The 15,255-nt window shown below is 38.5% G+C and overlaps 1 protein-coding gene across 11 annotated transcripts in view; it reads right to left on the bottom strand.

Annotated features, from left to right (window-relative positions):
- Nucleotides 1–3,359: 3,359 nt before the first annotated feature.
- The window catches only part of LOC124307502 (protein sprint), a 101,725-nt gene continuing 89,829 nt past the window's right edge, over nucleotides 3,360–15,255 (bottom strand). For 8 of the 11 annotated variants that reach the window (XM_046769205.1, XM_046769212.1, XM_046769213.1 and 5 more), the window contains 13 exons: nucleotides 12,959–13,143; nucleotides 12,600–12,778; nucleotides 12,307–12,384; nucleotides 11,619–12,211; nucleotides 10,809–11,526; nucleotides 10,120–10,590; nucleotides 9,837–9,978; nucleotides 9,191–9,447; nucleotides 6,308–6,765; nucleotides 6,101–6,232; nucleotides 5,731–5,973; nucleotides 5,412–5,604; nucleotides 3,360–5,322 (listed from right to left, as the gene is read on the bottom strand). In XM_046769205.1, the coding sequence (XP_046625161.1) occupies nucleotides 5,219–5,322; nucleotides 5,412–5,604; nucleotides 5,731–5,973; nucleotides 6,101–6,232; nucleotides 6,308–6,765; nucleotides 9,191–9,447; nucleotides 9,837–9,978; nucleotides 10,120–10,590; nucleotides 10,809–11,526; nucleotides 11,619–12,211; nucleotides 12,307–12,384; nucleotides 12,600–12,778; nucleotides 12,959–13,143 (3,753 nt within the window). In that variant the 3' untranslated portion in view covers nucleotides 3,360–5,218. The remainder of the gene's footprint in view (nucleotides 5,323–5,411; nucleotides 5,605–5,730; nucleotides 5,974–6,100; nucleotides 6,233–6,307; nucleotides 6,766–9,190; nucleotides 9,448–9,836; nucleotides 9,979–10,119; nucleotides 10,591–10,808; nucleotides 11,527–11,618; nucleotides 12,212–12,306; nucleotides 12,385–12,599; nucleotides 12,779–12,958; nucleotides 13,144–15,255) is intronic. The other 3 variants (XM_046769207.1, XM_046769206.1, XM_046769208.1) reach the window with 3 other exon arrangements.

Below are 15,255 nucleotides of genomic sequence, written 5' to 3'. Positions count from 1 at the left end.
TGCGATCAACGCATCAAAAGTTACAGCCAAAAAACGAGAACCTGTATTTTCGACATTTTTCGGCAGGTGCTTTTTCCTCCGTAATTTCTCTCCTGTTGATCCCACACTCTTTTTGCTGCGTTTTCTGAGTTCCTGGTGGTCCAATTAGTCGGGAAAGGGTCATACGAATCGAATCTGAGACCAAAAATTTTCGGCCCCAAAAAAAAGTAAGGCTAACCCCTTTGCATTTTTGGCGAAAATTTTGGCGATTTTGAAAAGTGCTGGAATAAATTCTTTCATGCACTATTCCGACGTAATTTTGCGAGAGAAATCGATTGGGCGCAGTCCCAACACGCTGCGATCAACGCATCAAAAGTTACAGCCAAAAAACGAGAACCTGTATTTTCGACATTTTTCGGCAGGTGCTGTTTCCTCCGTAATTTCTCTCCTGTTGATCCCACACTCTTTTCGCTGCGTTTTCTGAGTTCCTGGTGGTCCAATTAAACGGGAAAGCAACATACGAATCGAATCTGAGACCAAAAATTTTCGGCCCCAAAAAAAAGTAAGGCTAACCCCTTTGCATTTTTGGCGAAAATTTTGGCGATTTTGAAAAGTGCTGGAATAAATTCTTTCATGCACTATTCCGACGTAATTTTGCGAGAGAAATCGATTGGGCGCAGTCCCAACACGCTGCGATCAACGCATCAAAAGTTACAGCCAAAAAACGAGAACCTGTATTTTCGACATTTTTCGGCAGGTGCTTTTTCCTCCGTAATTTCTCTCCTGTTGATCCCACACTCTTTTCGCTGCGTTTTCTGAGTTCCTGGTGGTCCAATTAGTCGGGAAAGGGTCATACGAATCGAATTTGAGACCAAAAATTTTCGGCCCCAAAAAAAAGTAAGGCTAACCCCTTTGCATTTCTGGCGAAAATTTTGGCGATTTTGAAAAGTGCTGGAATAAATTCTTTCATGCACTATTCCGACGTAATTTTGCGAGAGAAATCGATTGGGCGCAGTCCCAACACGCTGCGATCAACGCATCAAAAGTTACAGCCAAAAAACGAGAACCTGTATTTTCGACAGTTTTCGGCAGGTGCTTTTTCCTCCGTAATTTCTCTCCTGTTGATCCCACACTCTTTTCGCTGCGTTTTCTGAGTTCCTGGTGGTCCAATTAAACGGGAAAGCGTCATACGAATCGAATCTGAGACCAAAAATTTTCGGCCCCAAAAAAAAGTAAGGCTAACCCCTTTGCATTTTTGGCGAAAATTTTGGCGATTTTGAAAAGTGCTGGAATAAATTCTTTCATGCACTATTCCGACGTAATTTTGCGAGAGAAATCGATTGTGCGCAGTCCCAACACGCTGCGATCAACGCATCAAAAGTTACAGCCAAAAAACGAGAACCTGTATTTTCGACATTTTTCGGCAGGTGCTTTTTCCTCCGTAATTTCTCTCCTGTTGATCCCACACTCTTTTTGCTGCGTTTTCTGAGTTCCTGGTGGTCCAATTAGTCGGGAAAGGGTCATACGAATCGAATCTGAGACCAAAAATTTTCGGCCCCAAAAAAAAGTAAGGCTAACCCCTTTGCATTTTTGGCGAAAATTTTGGCGATTTTGAAAAGTGCTGGAATAAATTCTTTCATGCACTATTCCGACGTAATTTTGCGAGAGAAATCGATTGGGCGCAGTCCCAACACGCTGCGATCAACGCATCAAAAGTTACAGCCAAAAAACGAGAACCTGTATTTTCGACAGTTTTCGGCAGGTGCTTTTTCCTCCGTAATTTCTCTCCTGTTGATCCCACACTCTTTTCGCTGCGTTTTCTGAGTTCCTGGTGGTCCAATTAGTCGGGAAAGGGTCATACGAATCGAATCTGAGACCAAAAATTTTCGGCCCCAAAAAAAAGTAAGGCTAACCCCTTTGCATTTTTGGCGAAAATTTTGGCGATTTTGAAAAGTGCTGGAATAAATTCTTTCATGCACTATTCCGACGTAATTTTGCGAGAGAAATCGATTGGGCGCAGTCCCAACACGCTGCGATCAACGCATCAAAAGTTACAGCCAAAAAACGAGAACCTGTATTTTCGACATTTTTCGGCAGGTGCTTTTTCCTCCGTAATTTCTCTCCTGTTGATCCCACACTCTTTTCGCTGCGTTTTCTGAGTTCCTGGTGGTCCAATTAAACGGGAAAGCAACATACGAATCGAATCTGAGACCAAAAATTTTCGGCCCCAAAAAAAAGTAAGGCTAACCCCTTTGCATTTTTGGCGAAAATTTTGGCGATTTTGAAAAGTGCTGGAATAAATTCTTTCATGCACTATTCCGACGTAATTTTGCGAGAGAAATCGATTGGGCGCAGTCCCAACACGCTGCGATCAACGCATCAAAAGTTACAGCCAAAAAACGAGAACCTGTATTTTCGACAGTTTTCGGCAGGTGCTTTTTCCTCCGTAATTTCTCTCCTGTTGATCCCACACTCTTTTCGCTGCGTTTTCTGAGTTCCTGGTGGTCCAATTAAACGGGAAAGCGTCATACGAATCGAATCTGAGACCAAAAATTTTCGGCCCCAAAAAAAAGTAAGGCTAACCCCTTTGCATTTTTGGCGAAAATATTCGCGATTCACAAAATGCTCCGATTAATTCTCTAATGCGAAGGATCAAGAGTCGCAGTCGGAAACATGCATAGTTCACCAGTATATGAAAGAGGTGTGGGGAAGTAAAATAACGAATTTTCTGTCGTAATGTTACAGTTTCAGTTTATCCGAAATGCCTATATCCTACCTCAAGTGTCTGGTGCGAGGGTATTGTACTTCACTGTATTGCAAAATAGCATCGTAGCGAACGATGCGAAGAAATGCAACCATACAAATGAAGAATATGCTGGCTACTATACCTATGATATTGTATTGTTCCAATTCAATGTAACTTTCAATGAAGTTAATAAGTCAAGAAATTTCTTAGTTCCTCGTTAGTATGTGTCCAGCTGTTGGTCTCACGACGCTCTTAAAGTCTTTTCTTCCAAATCGTGGGGTCCCATTAGTCTAGAAGGAGCGGTACGAATGGATTTTCAAAGGCAAACTGTTTTACTCTGTCAAGAAGTAAGTTCACCCCTTTTAATTACTTCAATACATTTTTTTCGGATCTGACAATCGATACATCCACACCCTATATCGACATAAATTCATCAGAGAACTCCATCGCGCGCAGTTTCGACTCGCTGTGAACAACGGATCGTATGCTGTCCACATTTAATTTTCTTGTAGTTTAAGTAGCTGGATATCTGTACAATAAACTTCAAGTTCAAAAACACTTAAGAACAGTCAAAGTTCCAACATTCAACTGCACGTTGCTGGGGCGTTAAAATTTTTCAGTCAACGCTAAAGGATTCGAATTATAGAAAAGTGTTTATTGAGCGTACATGTACATGTTACAATAATAAGAGGTATAATTTTGATGGATTAAAGTTTCGTAAGTATACCATTCGAAATAGGTTCAAACTTCTCGTTCATTTTGACTGACTAGCATATTAGAAGCATATATATGTATTTAAAATTAAGAATAACCGTTAATCAACAAAGCACATACAGGGTACTGACACTATAGATAGAAATAACAAAATGCTTTTAATAAATAGATTCAGTAAATATACAAGATAAAATTAACAAATCAGTTTGCATGTTAACCGTCAGACAAACCCTGGAAAACATCTGTTGTGCCTACAATTTATTGATACATATTTCTAAATTTGCCACTGCCATAAAATAAAGGACGTAGTATACTAAATTTTGTTTCACTGTTCATAGAATTAAAAAAATTCGTTTTGTTTCTTGAGAAATTACGAATACTATCCATAAATTTTGTGTGGGCTGAAATACTGCCTGCAAATTATTCGAATTGCAATGAGTTTAGTTATACGTTGTTTGACGAAGAACGATGGCGACAATATCAAACTAATTATTTCTTAATGTTAAGCCAGCCTTAGTTGAATCCGAATTAAAATTACCACTAAGTAATTATCTATAATAATTGTTAAGAGAAAAATGTATACAGCGTTAAATAAATATTGTTCTGCATAAAATATCGCTCGCTTACCAGCTAACTAGCTCAGTTTCATAAAAAGTACTTAAAATAGATTCTATCCTAACTTTTCGTATTCTAATCTAAATTTTGTTTTACGAAATTTGCTACAAATCTGCTTGGTTATAGAAAATGTATATATTTATATCTTGAGAACAAGCTCTGAAATAAAAGCTCAGATACCCTAGACGTCAGAAACTTGTAGGAATGAGCAGGCGGTGTAAGATGACTTGAAATTAATAATTCTTTCACTAGAGACAAGTAAGATCGTTAGAAAAAGAAATGAACGTTTTGCGCCTAATGAATCGTATTTATTGCGAGTCAAATTATAATCAGACCTTCATGTTGCTGAGAGTTTATGAAATAGTGACAGAAATGGTGGAAGGAGTGTTTCAAGACTCTCGAAGAATTTTGCTTTCTCATTCCCTACCAGCTGAATTTTATTTTAAAGCTTGTCCAAGGATATTGATAAAGCTAATTATTAATGTAATTATTGTAGATGTGTAACTAATCTCGAATACTGAGTGACATTACTTGACAATGTTGTTTAGATTGATTACATGAGTTAGATCACATGAAGTTTTAAATAATTCATTTATTCTGGCAGTGATGAACAGAAGATCTATCATTGAGGGGAAGCCGACCACTGTTGCTCATGCTACAGAAAAATGCTTCAATATCATATAGATCAATTGATTGTATATTTTTCGGTTATACATTTCGAAATAAATAGCTCAGAAGGTGATAGGTCATAACTAGATAAGTCATTCAATCGGTTCTATGTTTCAAGTTCAGCTGTCATTCATAATGATATATATAATTTTGAGTTCAAAATATTTGATCGCTGCTGGATTGAATAATATGCATGACGTGCAACTCGTAGCATTATGACGAGTATCGTTTCTGGTTGAATTATTATTGCCTCAATTTTTTTCTCTTAATCAATTGAGAAAAAAAGACCAATCACGATAAAAAATTTACCTGTTTATTAGGATTAGTAGTACTGTCGATTCAGAAATACGTTCTGTGTTACTATTTACGTCTTTCAGAAAGACTTAACATTGTCGAATATTTGTAAGATATTTGTGAACCGATTAAAATAATGTGATATACTCAGATAGTTCATGATTGCATAAATGAAATTTCGGTATTGACTTATATTATTACTTATGAACTCGTTTTTGGCCAGGCAATCTTGGCATCGATTCGCTTGTAGGCAAATACACAGTGAGATAATTCTTGGGGGCATTCGTGATCACCGAGTAGCGTTTCTACAAAGTGAAAAATATCAAGTTAAATTACTGAACATTCATAAAGTCCGTGAAATCTTGAAATAAAACCCATGATTCTATAAACTCACCCTCGCCTTGGACTAATTTGAAGAGGCCATAATCTTGTGGATTTGTGCAACGAATCTTGTGTGCCAGAATACGGCATATTTCCCGAGTGTTGTTGTTCGGACGAACGGGCAAAGTTCTAGTGTTTAACGAACCATGTAGTTCATCTGGGATCAGTATTCTTAGTACGGAAGAGCAGTCTGGGGTTCCAGAGCCCTAAAATATCAATTGCATAGAGGATTGACATAGGTATGAAAATAACATAAGTAAATAATAGAAATTAATTTTTTTTATATTTTCATTTCATTACTATCAACATTCAGCAGGCATTGATGTACTAACATTTAATGTAGACATTGTTCCTTGGCTTGATTTGAAAGTTTTCAACACATGAACAGCACTAGACAGTGTTGTCAGGTAATAACCACCCTCTCCAGTCAGCAGAGACGGATGCAGTAAACCCCACATGTATTCCGCTTCAACTTCAGCTCCCCAGACTCGACCGCGCACCAACACCCAGACCAAAAGTGGCAGCAGGTCGTCAGCTCCCAACACAATTTCACTGTCTGAGTTTGATTGTTTTACCTGTGAATGAAACATGATATATTTTAAATGAGGTTTCAAGGTTTAATAAAGACCATGGTCATACCAATATCTGTCTGTAACTATTGAAAAGCTTTTGAGATTTTTCAAGTGTGAAATTGGTTCTTACAGAATTAAATATTGCAGATATAGCTGCCAGTAGATTTTCTAATTTATCCAAGGGAGAATCTGCCTTTTGCAGACGGTCGATATACTTGAGAATGATCTCTAGGTTTGCTTCACTTGGTGGAAAGAGTTTTGGCTAGAACAAATAAACAATTTTGTTTAATTTCTTAGCTCATTTCAACATTTTTGTACTCAGTATCTTGTTAATTACCCGAACTCCTAGTTCTTGAATATGTTTTCCATAAGCGTACTGAATACTGTCTGCCAATGTGCGCAAGGAACCTGTCGCCGTGTAATGGTCCACGAAGAGTCGATATACGTGTTCTTTGAGAGGTCTAACGACGAGACCCATCATCACTCCTTCCAATATAGCATCGAGGTTCAGGAATTCGTTTGGCTTTAGTTTCAGTCTTTCCTTCTCAACTTCCTTTTCAAATTCTCTTTCTCCGTGTTTTACCAAGTAGTTTTTCATACCAGACATGAATTGCCGCATGTTTCTCATGACAACATGCGGACTGGCCTCCTTTCCCTCTTTTGTGCATTGAATAAAATTATCAATGTTTTGTGAAAATGTTGTCGTTTTATCTACGGCAAGCTGCAACGCGTAACAACGTATTGTTGATCCTGTTCCCGTTTCTCGATTTCTCAAAGCTTGAAGTCTTGGAGGTGCTGAGAAGAGAGTGAAAATGAAAAAAAATTAATATCTCAATTGTCAGCGGTAAAACCATGTATTAAAAATTACTTCAAGTTATTATTTACGATCTTACTTTTCAAAGATATTTTACAAGAGGACCGTATTTTTTTACATGTATCACGAAACCATTCTTCAACCAAATGAAGTATGTAACGAATTCTAGATCTAAATTTAATTTTTATTTCAGTAGCACGCATTGAACAATTAATTGTTGTCAACATGGTACATTTTTCTGGAATTCGGTTTAAAAATAATAGTTCACTGTTTACACTTTTTAAATGCACCGAAGTTTTGTTTCACATAAATAAAATAATTTATCATCATATGTCATATATCACATCATACGATTTTCAAGTAAAATAACTTTAGACAAATCAGCTCCAGCAGTTTATGTGTAATAAAATGTATTTAAGCTCATTTCAATACTGGATCATAAAATATTTATAATTTATTTATAATTTATATTCGGCAGAATAAAGATTTAAGTTAAATCAAATAATTTAACCACGAATATAATCGTAGAAAAATTTCACTTAGTTTACATGTGAAATATCACTGCGAAATTATGTCGAGATTCGAAAAACTGACAATAAAGCTATAAATGTCACCGGTACTTGTATTTGGCAGAATAAGTCACAAGTATGAAAATTTTTTGAATATGTTATTCACAAATTATAATATTTTTCAGCAAAAAATCGGGAAACCATTGATAACAGCTTGTTCGATCTTTTCACTCCGAAATTACACGCGTCAAATACTCCGAGAGAGTTCGAATTTGTTGCGTCGAGTAGCCATGAATTTTCAATTACGACTGGATCGCCTTTGCCTAGGAATATCTCGAGGAAGACAATTGAACGTTGGTAGTGACTAAGTGTACTTTAGAACTTGGTGGTGGGGATGAAGCAGATGTTTGAAATCGAATTGTAAATATAGATGATTTAAACCAATAAACCAATTTTTTTATTATAGGGTGGAAGTAAAATGCAGCTTTGCTATTTGTATACTAATCTTTCTCATGCGGCGGCACGTGTAGAAAGAGATCGTGTAATGTTACGATTATCTTCATACATAATAACATTGAATCGATGAAGTGCAGAAATGAAAACATTGCACATTATAACGCCAGCACGCGTCAAGGCAAATTACAGTACAGTGATGAAATACAGACGATTGAAACTAGTTTACTTATTAAATCTTTGCTCAGACAAGGGAGCCTATGTACATGTATTTTACAAAACTTCACACGATAGAACAAATAGCGCGTAGTAGAATTTTATGTTAATCGTCGTGATATTACACCGGAAGACAAATATAATTCTACGGAATCTTGTAGAAAACTATCGAACAATAGAGTCCAAAAGTCACTAGCAGTGGCTTTGTAAAGTCTTGTTAAGTTAATCAGGTCAATATTTAGATGATGCAACATTCGTTAAAGTTGCAACTGTTGTAAAAAAATAAAAAACGTCGTTCAACAAACGATTTCTTAGTTGATTAGTTTTCAAACCTTTGAATCGTTCGTATTGCGATACGATACTGCGCAGTCGCTTGACAATGATTCTGAATGAGAGTTGAACTCTTCGTGCTCACTTCAACGGTAAACCAGAATATTCACTTCGCGCGCGTTTGTCGATAAATATGAGCAACGTGTCAAATAATAGAATTTTCGTATCCAAAGCGAATAAACTATTTGAATTAACAATCTTGAACTCACGAATTCTTGGTGATATTAAAATTGGTGGTCGAAGTTCAAGGCAATCATCTGTTTCGGAGAATTGTATGAACGTCATTATATCTCAATTTGCAAACTCGAAACTGTGGCATTACGTTGTCTCTATCATTGTCTTTGGATTCTAAAACAGGCGTGTATTTTCCGTCGAACAGTTGACGGATACAGGTAGAAGAATAACTTTAATGGGGCTTAAGACAGGTAGATTAAGTATTCCGGAGTGAAAATCCAGTAATTCGTAAGATTAACACGGGATAAAGTCCAAACTCGAGGGCTTAAACCGATGACGTGTCGTATTTGAACTGTTCAATTTCTTGAAACGCACTTACGGATTACATTCAAACGCATTATTAATATATTTTTCTTGTAGCCTTCAAACAATTTACAACTAATGAAATGACGCTTTTTACAGAAATCTTTCAAATTTGACAACATCCGTTTGCTTCGTCGCTAGGGTGGTGAAGAAAGGCACCTGTTTGCAGATTCCAATGAATAAATTACAGCAAGCGTCATTCTACGTTGCTCAAATTGGTGAATGGTAAAAGAAAATTACCTGGCATAACACTAATTTACTCAAGAATAGCACCCCCGTAACTAAACCGCATCTTTCCGCATACCTCTTATAACTAAATACGCAAATATACTTGTGTTTGCACTGGTAAATTTCAACTCACATAAAAGTGGGTCTAGACGTTCCTTGAAGCTTTTGTTTCGTTTTATTCTTTCAACGTCGCTTTCGTCAGTCTCTAGCATAGTTTCCCATTCGGATGGATCGTAGGCACGAAGATCCATGCATCTCCGCGAATCTGGTGTTTCAATTCTCTCATTTTTTTCGTTTCTCTCATTCCTCTTCTCAACATTATCGTACGAAGAATTCCGATCGCTGCCGAGGGTTTCCATGGCATCCGGAGGTTTTAGAAACTCAGGGTACCTGCACAAGTAATTGCAATGAATGGCTTATCGAGGCTTTTATCGATTTCTTATCAAAATAGTACTAATCTCATATCGAGCAAATTATCAATGTTATCAAACAATTTCCATCACGACATGAGTATTTATTTTTTGTTACGAATAGTTCACTAATTGCCACAGTTGCGATGGGAAACAGCAATATTTGTTACAATGTACGTTTATTGACTGAGCTGATGTAGTGCAGTAGCAACTAAACTGGTTTTGTTTTGAATAGCTAGAAAAAAGAATAAAAGTACGGAAGACGATTAAAACGGAAAATGGCAGTGCTACTCTGGAATCGATTGATTGTTATCAGAAAAACTATCATTCTCAATCCTGTGCAAGTTATTATTCAGAAATATTTTATACCTTTGAAGTATGATACTCTGAACAGTCAAGGTATTTCCAACAGCATCCCTTTCAACATCGTCGTCTGGGAATTTCCTGGCCATATCTCCGTCATAGTCAATGTCACAGTCATAATCTGGTTCGCATTCTTCTTCTTCATTCCCTGCAACGATAAAACAGCTGATAATGATTAAGATTTCTTATCTACATTAGATTACTCTATAACTTTGCGTCGTATCAAGTAACAATGCTCAGACACGTTTTCTTGTCACTGCGTTTTATCGTCGCGGAAATCACAACTCACCGATAAATTCCCAGCTAGAATCAACAGCCCAGGAAGTGTCATTGAACATTTTAGTTCTGACTTTAGGTGGCTGGACTGGTTTTGCTCTAGGAATTTTTTTGATCTCTCTGACACCCAGACGCTTGGCTAAGTTATCTACCGAAGAAGATATCAGCGGTGTTTTGTCCTCTGCTTCCTCGGTATCATCCCAATCAATGGGATGAAGCTGATTGGCATTCGCTCCGACAGGGGTTTGAAGCCAGCCAGGCTCGCTGTGACGATATTTGCTTGACACAGGATTGTTTCTCGGACGTCTTCGAGCCACGATTGCCGTACTTTGAGCTATCGCATCAGCTGGTTCTGCGTAAAACGGACTACCCTGCTTCGACTCGGGCGTCATTGGACTGCTGCTCTCAGATTTTGCCAGCATCAGACCCAGCTTATTTCTTGGAGGTGTCGTTGTGTTTGGGCTACTCAAAGAATTGGCACTGCCTGAAAAGTCACCGAGGTTTTAAAAAAGTTGTTGGAAATGGAATGTGGAACTGAAAAGGTGGCTGAATACATTTGTACCCTTATTGGGGGAGTGACTAAAAAATTCTCATGTTTCCGTCTCTACGTATCCATCAAGAAGAATTTCATCGTGAAGCGTTGAGGGTGAAACGAGTCGAGAGAAAATTCTGCAGTCAATAGATTGGAAAATGTTTACTCACAAACTCTGGAAAGCAGATCCGGTCTTTTTCCCATTCCGTTTTCCTCCGGAGAACCCGAATCCAAACATTTTAGACCGTGATTTTCGACGAAGGGTTTGAAACTGCTGAACTCGGGACTGGTAACTTCTTTGTAGCTAAGTTTCTCCGTATTCCCCCCAGCGATTTTTCTGTCGTTCCTCAGTAAAAACTTCTCCTTTTTAAGGAGGAATTGATCGTTTTCCGACAACCTCTCATTGGCGCATCGCTCGTTCAGATCCAACGACCTGTCTTGGATATTAGCGCGATCATTGGAGTTGATCAGTCGGTCATTCGGGCTGGTGATCTTGTCATTTTTCCCCGATTTTTCGTTCGGGGACCAAGTGGAGTGATTGGATTGATCGGTCGTATTCCAAATATCTTCATAGTCCGATATTTTATCTCCTGGAGAGCTTCTGTAATACGAGTCTAATATGTCGGATTCCTGATAATGCTGTGAATTCTTTCTGGCCTCTCTGTCTCGTCTTCTCTTAGATTTACTCGTTCCAGAGGGTGTCGTTGGTGACAGAACATTGGGCGTTTTCGAGCCAATGCTCGAGACTATTTTAGAGCTGGGCGAAAGTATCGGGGTCGTCGGCGATAGTGGCGATTTGTTAGTAGAGATGCTCGACGTCAGCGATTTGTTAGAATTCATACTTTGAGGACTGAGCAGAGAAGTGCTTGGATCCGACGGTGTGTTTTGCTGAAAGATACGACAAAATACACGATTCGTAAACAACATGTGACAACTAGTATTTTTAAAACTGCGGGGCAGAGAAATCGCTCACAACTTACCAGCGAAGTTCCGACGTCTCCATTTTGGTTTACATTAAAGGTGACCGTAGTCGTCACGGTGAAGTTACTCTGACTCTGACTAATCCCGGGTTTGGCCCACCGTGGAGGCGGGGGTGGGGGAGTTTTTACATTTTGAACGAGAGTTTGGTTGTCCAAAACAATACCCTTGACCTCGGGTATAACGGGTGAATTGGCGTTAGAAAATTGATTGAAATTCGCTATATTTTGATGGAAATTCGATGTTGACGACGACGTGTTAATTGAGAATTTATTATTTTTCGAAAATTCCGTTATACTTTTAGAAGATTCGAAATTAGCCTTCGCCTCCGAGGGGCTGAGAACGTTGTTTTGTACATTGTGAACTACCGGCGAGGGGCACCGAACGCTTTGTACCAAATTTGGCGAGATCAATTTTTGAGAGAGTAATTTGTCAGCGGGTGAGACTACTTTCTCAACTTTATCTTTTTTCGTATCTAACGGCTCGTTAAACGTCGTCAAGTTTAGCGTGTTCGGGGGCGTAGGCCTCGGTTGTCTCGGTAACGACGACTGAAATGATGACGTCGCCATCGTGTTCGTCGGCGACGAATTTGCTGCTAGGAAAAAAAGAAGCAAAAAAATTTACACGTTGATCTAATTTTAGAAATCTTTTAACCAGCTTGATTCATTAGCTTATTTCAATTCAACTCACTTGTATTATGCGTCGAAATTGGAGCAAGATTGAGAACTATACTTTCCGTTGTTGGCGTGTTTGGATTATTGTTGTTACCTGTAGAAATACACGTATCAATTATCATTCGTTTCATTCATCAATGCCAAATGCAAATTTTCATTCGTATGTTCAGACATCTTGTAATGGAGATAATATTTATACACATGTATATATACATTACACACGTATATAAAATGTGCAGTAAATGCAGCGGTTAGTTCATTAACGCATCGCGTTGAATACTCGTGATTAATTACAAAAAATAAACTCACCGCCGTGGAAGCTGCTCAAGCTTGACGTATTGCTGCTGCTGCTTTCGGGAGGTTTTGGATTAGCCATTGGATATCTCCAAAACTCTTGGCCCAAAAGTGCGAGTGATGAGAGTTGTTGCCTGTTTTTAGCCTCGCGCATTGCCCGTGGCAAAGTAAGCTGCACGGGTAATTCGTCACTGCTTGCAAGAAAAAAAAAAGGTAAAAAAAAAGGACGAAGAGAGGAAAAGCGCGATTAACATAGATAAGCAATTTATACCGATTTTGGCAATATCGGTGAATTAATGTGTAATACTGGTTACAAATGCCGATAATTATCCTAATGAATAACAGATAATGTATACGTAAATGGATTTGCTCACCAGCATTGGGAATAATGCGCTATCAATGAGGGGATATTGTCGAATCTATTTTCACTGGTTTCCAGGCTGAGCTGGCCCCTGTTGGCCTGGATCAAATAGTGCTCGATGTAAGGACCCTTGCCTGAGGGTAGTCTCACCGACAAAGCCATTGTGTCGCTTTGACTGGATTGCCGTACGACGAAATTCTGACGAAAAGAAGCAAAACGAAAGTGCATTATCTGTTAAAGAGGCATGAAAATAAACAGGATCCGTCCTAAACCTTTCATCCCCAACTATAAACGCATTTATAGTAAAAAAATAAGAAGAGAACAAAACTGTGATTACAAAGTCAAAGTGAAGTGAAAAAGAGAGGTGAAACGCGCCGGTGAGGGAGAGTTCAAAGTATGTATAATGCGTGTATTTACAACGCCACGTACGCTGGAGCTGTTAACAAATTGCTTTCGGTCTGTGAAATGAAATTGCCGTGTTTGCTTCGGCGGTGTCATGAATAACGGATGTACGGATATTTTGGAAGAAACATTGCATTTTTTCAACGCAGGTATTCAAGCGTAACGCTACTTATAACGAACCGCGCATTACAGATAAAATGCTAAAAACTATCCTGCAGAGTATAAAAATGTTTAATTGCGTTGAAAATGGCAGATAAAATAACTGTCATCGAATTAAATAATGCTACGTAACGAATGTTGCAACGTTTTAATATTGAATCTAATTGAATCGTACAATAAATTGTGGAATTGTAGACGGAACACTTGTCGTTTCAATTCAAGAGAAAATGCGGATTGCGCTGTTCGGTGCAGCGTGTTATAATAACTCCTCGATGTTCTTTTGTGCTTTCAAATCCGGTGGCTTTTCCCCGGTTCAAAAGTTTTAGACGCTGCATTTCGCCATTCCTACGCTATACTAGTATACATATAGAGAGATTAATTGTCGAGCCAAGCGGCATTGTTATTTGACCGTTCATTCAGCGAACATAACAATTAACGGAGCTTCAAACAATAGGCGAGACGTACAATGCTTAAAAACAATACCTCTCATTCGAAACCTGCATTTCCACGCTGATTACGAGAGCTTTTGTTTTTCCAACTAGAGAAAGGAAAAGAAAAAAAAAAACAATCACGGATAAACCAGAAAGAAAAACTTGCTTCTCGAATGCCGCGCAAAAATCGGAAGCATTATTCGCAAGCAGACATTTCCACGTGGTTTAGAAATTTTCAACTCATTCTCACCGCAGTGAATTACAGATTGTACGTAAAAAAAAATAATAGTAGCAGAACAAACCGCGACTGGAACTCGTGTTGAGTTGTCAGAGTAGAAACCATCAAGATATCACGTATAACATTTTCATAGAAAAAGTTATGAAATAAGAGAGGCGCGGGCGTTTCCTTCGCGTTAGATCATCGCGCATGATAAAAACTATGATACCGAACAGTTAGAATTTAACAAACTGTGTCAATGCCAATCCCGACGTGCGAAAGAGCTTTGTCTCAAAACAATGACGGGTAATTATGAGAGTCGAGTTAAGTGGCCCCTGGTGCTTGGCAGAACAATATTCAAGACAAGATACGATAAATATTTCATCTTTCGTGAGATCTCAATACAAACGTACTACGCGGTAGCATTCTGAACGTATACATCCGACGGGTGAAAAGTTGGCAGTAAAATGGCAATTACACAGGAACAGCATACTCTATAAACATATATACGTGATCACTCGATTAACAAACAGAAAAGGTAGGCAATTAATCTAACATCTCCCACGGGATAGCGGCGTTTAATCTTGATAGTCGTTTAGATTATGTTCTGGACAGAAGCCAGAGACTTATACTAGAACTTTTCGTTTGATAGTCTCTACACAAGAGCAGCTCGAATATCGCATGTCGCGGGTGTAACTTGCGGACGCATATCGGGATTAAGTTGTAGCACTCATAGAGCTTTTCCTCTCTCTCTCTCTCTCTCCCTCTCTATCGTCGCAGAGTTTGCCAAACGGTGAGCGATAAAATTAACGTCGCCTGCCAAGAGAAGAGGGAAAGAAGGAAAAAAATAAAAAATAAATGAAGTAAAAAAAAAAAAAAATAATGCAGAAATATTCCGCAGCCCTTTATTCCTACACGTGCGTATATGTATATATACGAAGACAAAAACCGTCGCAGACTCAACGTAATCTTGTTAAGCCCCCGAAGTGAAGCCCTCCTCGGCAGTCTTTCAAGAAATACGCGAAAACGTGGAAGGGAAAAAACTAAACCTCGAAGGGAAGAGGTGGAATAAATTTTTTGTTTAAGAATATAGATCATACG

The sequence above is a fragment of the Neodiprion virginianus genome, chromosome 6, assembly GCF_021901495.1.
Source record: "Neodiprion virginianus isolate iyNeoVirg1 chromosome 6, iyNeoVirg1.1, whole genome shotgun sequence".
Classification (NCBI taxonomy): domain Eukaryota; kingdom Metazoa; phylum Arthropoda; class Insecta; order Hymenoptera; family Diprionidae; genus Neodiprion; species Neodiprion virginianus.
Note: the sequence above shows the minus strand (reverse complement) of the source record. Positions and strands in the feature narration are given on the sequence as shown.